The 16,292-nt window shown below is 41.4% G+C and overlaps 1 protein-coding gene across 6 annotated transcripts in view; it reads right to left on the reverse strand.

Moving 5' to 3' along the window:
* CAPRIN2 (caprin family member 2) overlaps positions 1-10,034 on the reverse strand; it is a 32,049-nt gene extending 22,015 nt beyond the window's left edge. For 4 of the 6 annotated variants that reach the window (XM_033058003.1, XM_033058001.1, XM_033058000.1 and 1 more), the window contains exons 1-5: positions 8,622-9,640; positions 6,868-6,930; positions 3,894-3,980; positions 1,752-1,990; positions 356-438 (exon numbers count right to left, since the gene is read on the reverse strand). In XM_033058003.1, coding sequence (XP_032913894.1) covers positions 356-438; positions 1,752-1,990; positions 3,894-3,980; positions 6,868-6,930; positions 8,622-8,870 — 721 coding nt within the window. In that variant the 5' untranslated portion in view covers positions 8,871-9,640. Of the gene's footprint in view, positions 1-355; positions 439-1,751; positions 1,991-3,893; positions 3,981-6,867; positions 6,931-8,621; positions 9,641-10,013 lie in introns of those variants that run through there. The other 2 variants (XM_033057998.1, XM_033058002.1) reach the window with 2 other exon arrangements.
* Between the last annotated feature and the right edge of the window lie 6,258 nt (positions 10,035-16,292).

The following is a 16,292-nucleotide window of genomic DNA, read 5'->3' on the forward strand; positions in this document are numbered from 1 at the left end:
CATGGCTGGGAACTGTTCCAAACTTAACCCATTTGCACATCACTATACAAAAAGCTTCCCATTGTTCTGTAAGGTATTCATGCATCGGGTTTTGAATTGCTACCATCATTATTCCTTAAAAATATGCTAGTACTCTGATGGAAGTCTTGACTGGAAAATGAAACCTTGTGGCACTGTGATTGACCTGTACTTAACCGAACTAGGAACAGCCATTCACCCTTAGATAATCAAGATAGACACATCACTTGCAAGTGTTTAATTTGGTAGCCTTCCATGTGTATTCACTGGTTTAAAAATGTTTAACAAGCACACAAGTTTTATATCTTTAAGTTATTTCTCTAGATGAGACACTCACATGTTGTTCCAACCACAGGTTTCTCACTTCCTTCTAGAAGGTCCCAGAAGTAAAGAGATGATTGTTCCATCTGATCTTCAACACTAAAAGAAATAACAGTTTTATCAGGCAGACTCATAGCCAAGATAAAGTGCTGCACTATTCCAATACCCCCATTTATGACATCCACTAATGTCCAGCCTTCCAAACCAAGGCTGCCTGCACAGAGTGAATAGTAAGCCCTGAATTACCAGAAGCAATCAGCTGTCTCTGCACAGTATTTAACCTTGCAAATTTAACTTCTTTTGCTGGTCAATGTAGAGATCCTAAGCACCATCCCACATGGTTGAATTTCATTACAAGCCAGGATTCCCAAACAGGGCAACAATTGCTGTTTAACCAGCTGGTCACATTTACTGGATGAACTTGTAAAAGTGCAACCATTAGCTGCCAATAGTTGCTATTCTCATTAACTAGTAGCAAATGGGAAACTTTGCTATAGGTCCAAGCTCCACCTCCTCCAGAAGATAGAATCTGCAGTCCATTGCAAAGAAACACAGTATCCCTAAGGAAAGGATTATGTTCCTTGTAGAATACCATAGAGTAAACTAGAAACGAAGTTACTTCATTGTAATGAGATACTCCTGTTTATAAGCAGTTGTTCTTTGAAAGTAGTTAACCAAAGAGAAAAGATTATGCAAGTCTAGTGTAAAACTAGAATTTAGTCAAGTGACTAGAATTTAGAGGCGTTCAGAATTAGTCCATATTCAAACAACTTATCCATGAACTGTCTCAACTCACCACTTAATAACTACTTATTCCATATTCAAATACATTCTTGCAGCGCTACCCTGCCAGACAGGCTGTCACACTAAGCATGAGCCATCACAGCACCAGAACAGTGCCACATGAGCACTGATACTGACATTACATACTCTGACACCCGGTAACATGCATGACATCTAGCGCAGAGGTATCAGGCAATTTTTTAAAACCACTTTGAAGGCAACAGCAAGAGCACCTCAGGAGCACCATCTTACACCCCTCTGGAATAAAGCAGCACATCTGAACCAATGTAAATGAAGTACAGAAAGTTCTGATTTTTCTGCACTTTTTTCACTTTGTGAACAGTGAGACCACAGAGAAGTGGTGCATCCCCAGCCTTCCTGTTCAGGATGGTATTGGACTATGTCCCCACAGGGAGACATAAAATGGCAAAGTCTGTCTGTAACCTGGACCTGAGGCTGTAATTACTGCAGCTCCCTTCTAGTACTCTGAGTGAGGTAAATCTGTTACATTCAAAGAGAATTTTAATTAATGATCCAAAATATGGTATTTAAAGACATGGTAGTGTCAAACAGAGGACATTTATCACAACCAATGAAGGATACTAATCAGACAAAAATCCTGAACTTACCTCAAGTTCTCATTTCTTTCTGGACACGTCAGTTTTGCAAATCTTATGAGGTAGTCTAGTTCTTTAGAAGGCAAGTATATCGCACCATTCACACCACCTTTGAAGTCTTTCTGAACATGCTCTTGAGTGAAGTTCTGCAGCACATACTGGACTTGAAGTATTGTACGCAGCTTTTTCTTCTCTGCTTCAAGCTTCAGTAGACTCTCTCTCCGCTGAGCCTTCTTCTGTGCTTTCAGCAGCTATTTTAATGCAAAATTCAACAATTAAACACAATTTAGTGTGTTCAATCCTGTTTAGTAACAAGACTCTAGAATAAAATATTGAGTTCTACTGTTGATTATCCTACAATGAGGAAACTAACTATTAATTTTGGTTAGATAACAAATTCCTAACTCTTCAGATATCCAGAATCTTTTAAGCTCCCCCTTTGGAAGAGCTCCCCATTCATCTACCAATTGTCTACCCATCTAATTTTCAGTCAAACTGGACACTGGTAGCTCCAGTTGTGATATGCCTTTGTGACATCTAGACCTGATTAAGCCTGTTAGTTTATTCTAAAAGCTGTTAAAGAAATTGATAGAATTGGTACCAGTGCATCAATCCAGACCTAGCTGACCTCTAGCATTTACACACAGAGGCAGAAGTTGTCTCAAGTTTCTCCTAGTAAGACAATTGCTCGTCACTTTTGAATACTCCAGCTCAAAGGATACAGCAGAATCTAACAATTATTTCTGTTGGCAGAAGACTAAAACACTCATTAAATCAGCAACAACATGAGTTACAGAACACATACAGAATATGCATTCAAGTTTCTCATCACACACTAATAGAACTACTCAGCAGAAGCTATCCAAGTAACTGCAGAATTGAAAATGACTCAATATATGTCAACACCTGTGATAATTTTGTTCCCTACTACACACTGTAAAGGATGCAAGGATGCTGTTGCCAGAATGGCCACTAGTGTTCCAGAAATGGCTATTGGCTGTAGAATCCAAACCAGCAGAAGCAGAGCCAAGTTAAAAATAAGGTAGGTTAGCCTTTAAATACAGCATAAATTCAGGAACAAACATGAACTGGTAGAAGATAATGCTGGATTATTGAAAACACCTGCACAAAGATATACTGGGTCACCAGGTACCAGTCCTTCAGCATTCTGTAGGAAGCAGAGAAATAATGCCAGAGCAGTGACTAATCATGTTTAGCTTCCCTACCACTACCTTGGATCAAATCTTCCATAAGTGTAGAATTTGCTTGAGCCAAGAGACCAGTTTCTCCAAAGATAAAACACTTGCTTGCATAAAAATAATGTATGTAGTGCTTTAAATCCTGAACAAAGACCTAAATAAAACACTAAATATGTGACTTGCCACAATTAGAGACAACTACAGCAGATTAAGTAGCAAACCCCATAAGCTTCAGTTAAATTTTACTGAGGGATGTACTTATCATTGAAGTCAAAGTGATTTAACACCAGCACTTTCCCTTGCCAGAAGCATTAAAAAAAATTCAGTTTGGAAGGGATCTTGGGACACTGTCTAGCCCAGCCTCCAGAAAGGCTACAGTGAATCAAAACCAGATTGCTTGGAGCTTTGTGCAGTCAGGTGTTGAAGAAACCCAAGGACAGATTTTACCACTTCCCTAGGCAGCCTGCTTCTAAAGTTTAATCACCCACTGAGTGACCATTTCCTCTTACTTGGTTGGCATCTATTTCATGTAGTGATTATTGCTTCTCCTACCACATCTCTCAGCAAAAATCCCAGCTGCACCCTTCGAGTATTTGCTGTCAGAAAAATAATAGTGTATCTCTAGCAAGCCTTCACTTCACCAGGCCCAACAAGCCCAGTTGTTCCAGACTCTCCTCACAGGTCTCATTTTCCAGGGGCCCACCACTGGAGTTACTGTAGCTTCTTTAGCCTTTGCCTATCAAGTGAACAGTAACCAACAACTGGTTAACAAGTACCAAATAATCAGTTCTCCTTAATCAACAGCTCCTCAGCCTATGCCTAGGCTTCACTGCTCCAGAGATACAGGACAGGAACTTCCTAGCATGGGGAATACTAGAATAGAAGTGTAGCCACTAAAGTAGTAGCACAAAATGTTGCAGTTACCTCCATCAAGATAAAGAGCAGCTATACTTACATCTTGGCTAAGCCCTGAAAAAGTCTTCTGAAGCTCCTTGGCAAATTCCAGGTTGTGCACTACTTCATCATATTTCTCTACTGCCTCCTGCAAAGGAATAGATAAAAATGTATTGTCCATGCTTAAGACTACTGATTGCAATTCTATTGCCTTGTACTAAAATTCTCATAGTGAAGATATAATTTAGTCTTTTCAACTGCAGCTTTAAGATATTTTACCTGGTACTTTAATTACAAATATCATTCACCCATAACTGTCTGAGATGCGGTTCAAAGCCAGCTCATATCAACTGACAGATATCCTACAAGTTTGCCTATATAGGTCTTGGCAATAAAAGGTAAATATGCTATTTAATATCAGACAGGTCTGAAAGCCAGGAAGGAATACAGGAGAAGTTCAGCACAGATCTTCTACCTGCATGCTTAACTGAATGCCTTTAAAGAAAATTTGTACAAACTTTAGAAACATATAAGGCCAGTCATACTTCAGAAGGAAGTCTTTGCAATTTAGTTTCCACAAAACAAGCCATGTTCCCATCTTCATTAATGGCTTTAACCAGTACTTTACTGGCTAGTCATCAACAATACTATTTTGATACACCTAATTTTTAATGGGTTACTTCATTTCTCCAAGTTCCCTTGACAGCTCTAAAGACAGCAAAATGCTGTCGTTCAGACATGCTGCTCATATTTTCACACCATGAGGCACAAAACAACAAGTTTAATTCCAGTTGTTCACATGTGCTTTACACTCAGTTTGGTTTATGCTCCTGACACATTATCACAGATTTTTCTAGAACAGGCCCATTAGTCTAATATAAAGCTTTTACAGCAGTGTTAGCTTTTAGTGTTTCATCAGTGCAGTGACAAAAGCTTAATCTACGGTCTATAAGATTTGGGACATCTGCAAATTCCATATGTGTTCCTAAGCAACTGGAAAACAAATCATATGTTCATTTGTTCAGTTTGATTGCTCAGTTACTTTTATTCCCTTGTTTGTGGTATACTAGACACCACCAGGACTAAATGCTACTCAACACAAAGTGCAAGCTCTCACCCAGTAGTTTAGGTTGTCTCCACAAAATTTACCAAGCAGCTTGGAAGTACTATTTAGCAATTCACTTGGCACTCAAGAGAATGACTTTTAAGAGTCCAATGCCCACACAATTGAGGAAGACTCACAATTAACACCAACAATTTTCTAATCAGATTACAGTAATTGTGCTTCTAACAAAGCAAATTGCAGAGTAAAACTCCCCATCTGAAAACATCAAGAACAGCTACCATTGCTCTCATAACAAGCTGTGCCTCAGCCCACAGGAAAGCAATACCTTTCTTCTGTCACACCTGTTATTAGCATTCATTAACAGTATGTTGGAAGAACAGTACTGAGGAAAATCTGCTCAGCTTGCAAAACAGGACAATAAGAGCATTTAACTTGCTAGAAGCTCCTCATTTTTGAAACAAATGTTTCCTAATGTAAGGCTAGCACACACATTAGGTCTGGCAGGCATGCACCATAAGTAATTACAGCTTAATCCAAATTGCTTGTGAAGCAAGTTCATCACCAGACATGCACTTCTTCCTCTGTGTGAGAAAATTAAAACTATAGATGACATCAAGTTACATTAGAGCACCACTGCATTATAGGCAGTTTGTTTCTTTAGGTGTTAACATCTGTTAAGCTCTACTCCAGCTTCAATTTGTATATACACCAGAAATTTACATCTGAAAGTTACAAATGCAGTAATTCTGTATCTTAACCACTAAAGCAGGGGACTTAACAAGATTATTAATTAAATATTGATTGTTTATGTGCTTCTACCCTTTGTCAATTCACTATGAAGACTGAATCTAATTCTTCATTTTAGTAGCCTAAGAAACTCTATAAACAGGGATGAAGATACTAAAATTTTAAAAGTGAAGCCCAGCTAGAAATACTAAAATCCAGTAACCAAATTAATGCCACTTATCAAACACTGTCACCAAATAGCTTCTCGCAATCCAGGGCATATACCAAAGTAGTCAACATATTCAAGGCTAGTCAGACTTACAGAATATTGTTCAATAGTCTCACTGTTCATGGCAGCAAACAGATTGTGGAGAATACCTATGATCTAAACAAAAAGGCTTCTTGCCCACCTGATTAAAGATTGAGTTGAGAGGAATTGAAAGGTCATCAACCTACTCCAAACCATCAGATTTAATTAATTTACCTTTGCACTTGAAATGGCAAGAGACCACATCAGATTTTGCAGTTAAGTACTAAATAACAATTTAGTCCAACAGGTTTACTCTTTTTCTAAGAAGTCACCATTTTCCCCTCTTATTCCATTTATGTCTAACTCTTTTACAAATGATTCACAGTAAGAAAATAAAATTTGTGTTCTCAGACTGCTGCACTGTGATAAAGTTAGCAACCATGACGTTTTTCCAGCTGGTTCATTAGCAGGATCAGCACTATCACTGAAGTGTCAGTAGCCCTCATCAGACAATTACTCTTTAGCTTGTTTCCACTACATTTCAAAAACGTGACTCCTAGATTACTAGAGCAATAAACTCTTTGGATTATGTGACACTGCTACTCAGATCTGCTAAAGTTTTCGTGTTAAAGAAACTTGATTTCAGATCTAGAATCCATTCCAGACCAAGCCAAAGAAAGCCAGTACTGTCAGGTATATTAACAGCTACTTGTAACCAACAGTACTGTGCAGACAACAGGCAATTTCAAGTAATAACTGTTAATGAGGGAATCAAAAGGTTTAACCATGAAGGTTAAAACAGGAGACAGAGCTTGTAGGCTCAACATTCAGCCTGATTACCAACAAATTATTAATTTGGTTTTGTGAAAAATATCTCTGCAAGCCTGTAGGCATTCCTTCTGTATAAACATCCCCATCTCCTTCAGCAATCCATCCTTCCTGCCACATCAAAAGGTTTTGAGGCCTTCCACTCCTGCATAAAAGCAAGCTTACCAATTGGTCTTGATTGAGGGTCTCTCCCTTCTTCAGACGATCTTTGTAGTCTTCTAGTTTGAGCTGCAGAAAATTCAAATAAACATCATACAGAATTCAATACAAAAATTAAGTAAGGGGTGTGAGTGAAATACTGTAACATAGAATAGAAAACCTCCCGCTTCCTCTTGTTTCTGGAGAAAGTTTTGCTGTGCCCTTGATTTGCCTATTTCAGTCTGCAGGACTGTCTATTTCCTTTCCCTACCACTGATCTTTCAGTTCTTACTTGCTCCTTCAGTTTCATTTAAGAACTATTAATGCATCGATCCAAGATCTTTGAGTGGCTTCAAATACATCCTGTGTCCTTGTTTTAGTTAGGCTTCTTCAGCTTTCCCAAGTCAAGGCTGAAATTTAGTTATATTATCCTTGAATAATCCTTGCTATGTCTTTCAAAAATTTGGCTTTAGTTACATCAACAAGGTATAGCCCTGTTCCTTAAGGGGGCAAGTATAATCAGGAAAGAAATAAGATTTATTAAGACTTTTATATAGCTTTTTATTTATTAAGATTTAATACCAAAGCAATCTTTAAATGCTGATGTAAACAATACAAGACTAAACTATTTGATATTACAAACTTCTTTAGGGAAAGTTACTTCAAAAGGTGACTTCACTGCCATGAAGTCAAATACTATTCCATTTGTGTATGTAGAGCTTCACTGACAGTACCTATAGAAGCATAAGACTAGGAATAGTTTCTACTCATTTTAGAAAGTCACATATTAGCTGATGAGGCCATATTGTCATTCATAGGAAAATCAAAGGTACCAGAGAAATTCACAACAAGAAGCTTCCTTGGACAGAATTAGAATTCAACACAAAGTTGTTTAATCACACAAAGGAAACATGCTAATTGCTGATGTTATTCAAAATTACAGCATGATGCATGACATGAGACAGCAGTAATACTGCATCTCCTGCAGGAGGATCAAGTCCCCTAAGCACATGGCCAGATGTATGATCTACTCTCTCTCCTTGCCCTAAGATACAACTAAAAGCTTTTCAGACATTTAGAGTAGTCCAACATATTCACACAACTGCTTTACTTGTTTATCCTGATACAGCACTGAAAGCACCTGCAACATTATTTCTTTCATCCTACAGAAAATAACATTCTCTCAACTCAAAACCAAGCGCACAGCCTTCAGTCACCTGCCAATCAACTGAAAAGCCAGAAGTCTAACTAACCACAGCTACAATGTTTTAGGTGCATAATTATCTCAGTTATTATTCCTACTAACACTGTTCAGTCCCCCAAGCCTCATAAAAAGCAGAGGTCAAAACAAGAGATCAAGTTTTAGAGGATTTCTGCATAAAAGTTTTCTAGTCAGTCACGTTTGCCTATATTTAAAATATATAAGTTGAATATTTATGCTAAGTAAAGGGCTATACATATTTAATATAATCTTACATTTCCACTGTCAGAGGAAGCATTTGTTCTAACTTCCAATTTTACAAACAATTTACATCTAAAATATATGCATGTAATTGATGAAAGATATCTGCAAGACTATAAACCATGTTTAAATCAAATCCAAGTTTCTTCCAGCCTGATTTGGTCTAGAGGAATCCTCAGTTTTGATCAACATATATTTGCTCTCTATATACACCCATAATCTTATAACAGTTATTAAAAATAATAGAAATAAAATAATTACAAGGCAATGAGCTTTGCTATCTACAGCAAGAAATCTGTGGGCAAGAAAACCAAGTTACCTTCTTTTTCTCGATGTTCCTGATCTTGTGTTTGAGGCAGATGAGCCCGTTGTCGATGTAGATCTCATACGCCTGGGAAGGAGAGGCCGCCGTGCTCAGCGCGGACTGCAGGGGGCTGGCGGGAGCCGGGCTCTCCCCAGCCGGGGTCACCTGCTGCTTGGCCGCCTTCATCCTCTTCTCCTCCCCTTCCTCCGACCGGCCTGAAGGTGATGATGGACGATGGAAAGGGGCTTGGGAAAGCTGCACCATTGAAATGGATGGAGCTGCAAAGAAACTCTTTCATTTCGCTCTCTCACACCCTGCTCCCCCTTTTCAAGTTACATCTTTTCTTGTCGTGTCACGTATTCAGAACGTGTAGCCACACAACTGAGCCTCGGGAAGGACCGAGCACAATTTTTCCACGCTTCTGCACACCTTTCAAAATATCTGCAGCAAGAATTTCAAAGCAGGCAAACTTCGTATTGTTCGAACCTCCCCTCCCATCCAGACACCAAAAATCCTTTGCATAGGCAGAATTAGACAGCACAGGGGATGATTCCAGAAACCCAATATAGTGACCATATAAAACCAGGCAGGTTTCCTGCACACATCACCAACAGGAGAAAAAACTGCAAGCAAGCAATTGCAAATCACGCCGCCAGCCTGGCATCCGGGCTGCAGCCTGAATGAAAATTCAGAAGTGCCATGCCTGAAGGTACAGCCTCTCTTCTTCTCTTATCTGTTAAATCGGTTTTACCCTTCCATGACCTCCGCAGCAATCCAACCGAGAACTTAAAAAAAAATCAATTAAAAAAAACAAACAAAAAAAAAACCAAAACAGGCACACACAAGAAAAATGTTTGGAAAAGCAAAGAGCCAGCTTAGTTACAATAGCATCATTCTTCCTGAGGAACTGGTCCCAGCCTACACCCATCCAAAAGACGTGCCTGTGCCACAGTAAGACACCGGCTTCCACTGGAGGGGCTGTAACCTTGAGCGGAGTTTCTGCAAGAGATGCTCGGCCACCCTCATCCTTAAGTACTTACGGACACCTACTCCTGGAAAGCAATGACACCACAATTCTGCCTGCCCGCCGCCGGGGAGGCCGCGCCGCACCACCCCACCCCAGCGGGCAAGCAGGGCAACACCCGCCCTTCCCCGGGACAGCCCCGCCGCCGGGGGAGCCGGGGCGAGCCCTCCATCGCGTCCTTGCCAGGGATGGCCAGCGAGCTCCTCCCGAGGGGAGGAGGGCACGGCCGCCACGGCTCCCCGAGCGGGGCGGCGGCGGAGGAGTGGGGAAGCGAGGAGGAGCAGCAGCTCCCTCCTGCCGGGGGATTCACCTCCTCCGCCTCCCGCCGCGCTGCGGGGTCCGGCAGCCCGCACCGCCTCGCCCGCTCCCGCCTCCCCGCTCACCTCGGTACCCGCACACGCTCAGGCCCGCCCCGCTGCCCGCCCCCCGCCTCATATAGCGGCGGGGCGGGGCGGCCCCACGCCGGTCACCGCCCGCCTCCCAATGGCGGCGCCGCCTCGGCCGCCCGCCCTGCGCCGGGCCTGCGGGCGGGGCCGCGGGGCGGCTCCCGTGAAGGTCGGGGCGTCCCGCCCGGGCACCGCCCCGCAGCTCTGCGGGATGCTCCCTGCGCCCCAGTGTGTGAGCTCTGGTGCTCCTGCAGGGACCTGAGTGGCGGCCCTGGCAGGGAACGGGGCGCCCGGGGACAGTGGCCTTGCCACCCGCTTGGTGGGGAAGGGAGGTCAGGTGTGGCGCTCCGCCATGTGCCGGCCGCGAAGGAGAGGTCTGGCACTGGGCCCTGGCCGCATCGCGTGTATCGTGTATCGCAGCAGCCAGCCCGGGACAGGCGGGCAGCGCTCCCCGAACAGCCCCACCACGAGGGCTCCGTCCTCCCAGTGCAAGGGGATCCCCTGGGCCCCACCCGTTCGCAGCCCGCTGTTCGGTCACACCCTTCAGCTGCTGTGGCCGTGAGACAGGAAAAGTGTTGGTCTGTGCCGGTAAACCAGCTGAAGCATTCCTCTGGGCACACATAAAGGTCCTGGAGAAGACTTGTGGGTCAGCTTACGTAACAAAAATGTGAATGGCCTCTAATAATCACAGAATCAGTTGGATTGGAGTCCAGCCTATGACTGAACTGCGTGTAGACCAAGTCACTGAGTGCCACGTCCAGTCTTCCTTCAACACCTCCAGGGATGGTGACTCCACCACCTCTCTGGGCAGTCCATTCCAATGTCTAATCACCCCTTCGGTGAAGAAATTCTTCCTAATGTCCAACCTAGGCCTTCCCTGGTGCCCTTTAGGGCTATTCTCTCATCCTATCCCTTGTCACCAGGGAGAAGAACCCAACTCCCCACCTGGCTACATCTTCCTTCAGGTGGTTCTAGAGAGTGATAACATCTCCCCTGGACCTCCTTTTCTCCAGGCTGAGCACCCTCAGCCACTCTCCAGGACAACCCAATGCCACCCAACCATGTAAACTCTTGATAACTAGTAAAAGCACTTGAAGTGACTTGAATACACGCAATAAAGTAATCGCAAACAAACTTCTGTTGACCCTAGCAATCAGTGCCATGGAAGGCTGGAAGACTGAAGGCTGGAAGAATAGGGAAAAGAAGAATAGGGAAAACAGACCTTCCAAAGATCAGAGGACTGAGCTGGAAATCTGTGTTTCTCTTTTTGTGGCCATTACCACAAAGAATAAATAAACCATATGGCAAGTACATAGCAAACTTGAAAGTTATCAAAGTAATGAAAATAGAGAAATTTTGAAAGAGAGAAAAGTGAGTCAGTGAGGAAGGATTGCAAAGACAGGTTTTACAGAATGCAAGAAATATTTATGTAGTACATGAATGGATGAGAGAACTGGGTAGGAAAGATTATACATAAAAAGATTAAAAAGTAAAACAAGCAAATGATACATAATTCAAACAATAAGGAGAATTCACAGACTATCACAGAATCAGATTCAGTTGTATGCAGCCACCTGTAGCATCCACAATCCACATTCTCAATGTGTCAAATTCCTTAATCACATGTCTCGAAAGTCTTCACTTTTTTTAAAGCCCTGGCTCCTAGAAGGGGGTTACTTTGTAAGGCAGTTTTCATAACTTTAAAGACATGCTAATGAGTGAGACACAGCTTGTGTCTAGGATCAGCAGTGTGCTCTGAGAGTCCTTCCAGGAGATTCCTATGGTTTTTGTCAAAGCTAACACAGATAGGGTAGATCCTTGAAAAGTAATTATAGAATGAATGATCAGTTAATGCGTTTGTTAATAATAAGTCATAATTAATGTTCACACACCTGGGACTGTTCTGTAAGTCAAAATTACTGCTGACAAATTGCTTTATAGTGCAATTTTGCCATTATTTGTATAAAAGAGGAAAAATCAAAAGGAAAATTCACACAAGCCAAATCCATATTTAAAATCAAATGATGTTTTAATTTCATTTTTAAAAAATAGGGAGTAGCTAATTGAGACTAATGCTATATACATTTATAGTATATCTGTGGTCTCTAGAACACTGTAAAGAATGTATTAGTGTGGTGAGGTCAAGCCCAGTGAAGTTAGGAAATGCCAGGATTGAGCACAGCCTAGATTAATAGTGTAGTGCCATTTTGTAGATCCATTGTGAGATCATCTCTAAGTAGATGATCATAGGTTATGATAGTCTAGCCACACATCAGTCATAGCCGTGGGTATCTATGCTATTACTCCAGGATCAGAAGGGGAATACACTCTAATGGCTGAAGAAAAGTGTTGTTTTCATCATATTGGACTGATTCTGCTTATCCCCTCCCACTGGGACTGCCCTGATTTTTCCCAGTCTCAGAAGTTTATCCCACTCTCATTTTTCTCAGATTCCAATTTCCATACCTGAACCCCAGGCTCAGTCTTTCTCCCCAGGTCTGTATGTTGTCCAAGTCACAGGCTCCATTGAGAAGGAGGATCTCCTTTGCACACAATTCCAACCCTTTGCCCAACCACTTCCAGTTTTCCACACCTGACTCTTTATCCAGCCCACTAAACCCCTTCCTAATCTCAGTGGTATTCAACATCAGCTGCATCCCTCCAGATGCAATGGGCCAACCCACAACCAGCTGTGGTGAGCACTGAGAGCAGGTTCCCATTTTCATTCCCTGCCATCCCTTCTATGACTGCACTGTGAAACTCCAGGAAGTTGATGTGTAGAATAAGATCAGCTGCTTGATAACTTTAGGAAAGAAAGAAAGACAGTGAAGATGTTGCAAAGATTATCCACCAATGGACTAGAGAAACCTGCTTCAGTCATGGAACATACTTCAGAGAGGAACGCTGAGGAATTCTGGATCCAGCATGAGATAAATACACTAGGTCTCGTGAAGAGGATTGTTAGTCAGAGTTGCACCCAATTTATTGGAAGAACCTGCAGGAAATATGTTGGTACAAGGCTGTTTTATGCTGCAAGGAGTTTTTCCCACATATAAACCCTGTGGCTGTCTTTCTGCTCTTCAGAACTCAGAGCCTAGGGATCTGGAGAAAGGTTGCTCCACTCAATGTCCACCATTGCCTTACACAAGCTGCTGCACCTCACAGTGATTTCTAACTTTAGAAATGCTTCTTAAAAATGCACTTCTCCCTTTACGCTCCAGCTCCTTGTCTTCTGTGTTTTCATCACAGAATCCTGATTTCAGTTTCCTTGTATGGAAACTTTTTCTCCTTTTTTTGCCTCCATGTTCAATCCTGCCCAGCAAACTGGTTCATGTTCCTGCTCTTTGCATGCAACAAGTGCCAGGCACCCTTTCCAATTCCCAGCCAGTTCCAGTTGCCTGGCTCACTTCTCACCAGAATTCTAGATTGTATTAATTCCTTTCCATTCCTCTCATTTTGATTTTCTTTTTTTTCCCACTCACTTTCTGTATTTTCATCAGAAAAATTCTCCCAAAATTTTCAAGGTAAAGAAAAAAGGGAGGAACAAAACTGAACAGAATTGGTTGCTGTGGCTGGGAGCAGCCATTACAAGCTTAGCCAAATTGCACCCATGTAGCTCCAGGCCAAACAGCGTGTGTTTAATTAAAGTCCATGTTAACACCTATAAGATCTGCAAGGGAGTGGTGTTATGCTCCCTGGCAGAAGCTGAAATTCCTGTTTCCAGGCTGTGGGTTTTTGGAATTTCAGTGAAAGTGCAGAAAGAATCCTGTGAACTGCTTTTTCTTTCAGTCCCGCCTGGAATCACCGAATGATTTGGGTTGGATGGGGCATCTAAAGATCACTTAATCCAAACCCTAGTGTGTCTCAACTCTATTTGAAGCACTCACCCAGAATGGAAGAGTTCATTTGGAACTGAAAAAGTCTTAAAGCAAAAGCAAATTTAAAAGTGCTTGGCAAGCTTAGTAAAAAGGGCCCAGTTAAGCAGAAGGATGATGTGATCTGAGCAGTGGAAGCAGCAGCCCCTGCCTCTGTTATTGTCTCTGTCCTTGCTTAGGAGTTAATCAAACCTCAGTTCAAAAGAGGAAATGTTGCAAAGCAGGCATTCATATGGAATTTATTTATTGTGTGTGCATGAGAAAAAAATTTTAAAAAACTAATTTGCAGCTGTGAGATTGAAGACTCATGTGCCTGTAAATCCTTCAAAATAGGGACCAGTCCATAAAAATAGATTTGTAATTTGTGTCAGAAACATTTCTTTTTGATACATTGATACATGTACACAGGTAGAATGTTATTTTCTGCACAAGACCTTTCCTATCCCCTTTTCCTGTGCCTGCCATGGATGTGGCCTTAGAACAAAGCTGGGCTGTGCATTAAAATAGTTGAGTTCAGGATACATTCTTAGGTTTTGCAGAATTTGGAAGATTTATAGTGCATGAGCAAAATAACTGCAGGAAAAGACATTTTTATGGATAATGCTAGTGAACACTGACCTTTAAGCTAAATTAAGTGATCTCTGCTACAAACTTCTGAAGAATTTTACATGGATGTGTTCTTAATTTTCTTAATGAATTAGGATCTGGATGTAGGTTCAGAGCATTCACAGCTGTTACTAGCATTAAAAAAAAAGGAATGCTTTGAGCATAATATGGTCCTGGAGATTGAGGAATTATGACTTGAATGATCAAAGTTAGTAGCATCTCTGACTTTTGCCTGTAGAAAAGGGGGATAATTCCCCCTCCAACATTCACAGGAATGCTGATAAAAAACTGACCAGTGTATTTGTCCATTTGAAACCATGAATGTCTCCAAAACAGATCTTTATTATTTAGTTTTGTTGGTCTGTGGAAAAATGATTTCTTTTTCCTAAAAGGAAAGGAGAGTTCTGTGGTGGAAAGAGTTGATTGAAAAGAGGAACTATAAAACTACACATGCTCACAGTTCTGCACAGGGATTACCCACATGATACTGACACTGGGTATGCTGCCTTCATCTGCTCCTCTGGCAGAAGCCAGATAGTCCAGGGATTCTTTGCTTCCCAAGAAGTGCTTATGAATTTCTTGGTGTCCTTGACCTTCCATCGCAGCCCTGAAGAGCCCTTGGATGCTGCAGGTCTCCATTAAAATATTACTCTGTTGTATTGTATTTTCCTGCTGCAGCGTTATGGTTTTTTGCTACGGTTTTTACTTCCATTAAAGTAGCTTCCCAACTGTTTTTAGAAATCTTCCTCAGGTCCTTCTTTTTCAGATTTCTGAGCTCTTATGTGATCACATTTTCTTATCCCAGAATTTGGTTTGCTTGTCCACTGACTCAGCTGTAGGATCTTTAATGGCTCACGGCTTTGATCTCTGTGTTACAGGGGACCTCACAAACATGAATCTCAGACTGGCTGTACCCTTACAACCACGGTGCATGGGTCAGAAATATTTAAATTAAACAGGTTTTAAAAATATAATTGCCTGACTTGTTTGGGTTTTGATCCAGTTAATAATCTTAAGTATGGTTTAGATAGTAATGAGTTGGAGTTTTTTCATGCCTTTTACTCCACAACCAATAATCTGACTCCTCCAGAGAAGCTAATGGATTTGTATTATTCCTAGGGAAAAGCTAATGACAGATTTATTTCCTTCTTATTGCCACCTAAATACCTTTGATCTCAGGCTTTTCAGGTGGACCTGTGAAAAATGTTTACACTTGTGTTTCCCTTTGAATCCTACTGTGTCACTGATGCATTCTGGGACTCAGTTAAACTTAATTTAAAAGTCTGATTTCAGACCACTACAGGTTATCTCTGTGATTTGGTAGCTTCCTCTGCATCATTACCCACTAAGTTGAGAGGAAAGGAAAAAATAGGCCCCACATTCTGATTTTTTTTTCTCATTAGGAAGAAAGGATGAGTGGTAGACAATTGACATTCCTGAAATCTGTGACCTGAATTCAGGACTCAGTTTCTGTGGCTTCATTTTTTTCCTTCTTCAGATTCTGAACAATTTAATATGCAAAATGTTGTGCATCTATATATAATTGAATAAAAAAAAAAGAGGGGCAAAATTTGGCAACTGCACAAAGTGCTATTATAGGATTCAGTCAGGAGGAAAAAAGCCATCCAAAATTATTAGTGAACAAAACTTGAAGACTGTAGAGATTTTTATTACCAGTTAACGTATTTCATTCATCTGTGTTCCTGTAAATACTTGCATTTTATATGAAATAACATGGTATTTATATGGGGAAAATGTTGAAAAAAGATTAACATGCACGGTATATAGAAATTAT

This window comes from Catharus ustulatus, chromosome 4 (genome assembly GCF_009819885.2).
Source record: "Catharus ustulatus isolate bCatUst1 chromosome 4, bCatUst1.pri.v2, whole genome shotgun sequence".
In the NCBI taxonomy this organism is placed as follows: Eukaryota; Metazoa; Chordata; class Aves; order Passeriformes; family Turdidae; genus Catharus; species Catharus ustulatus.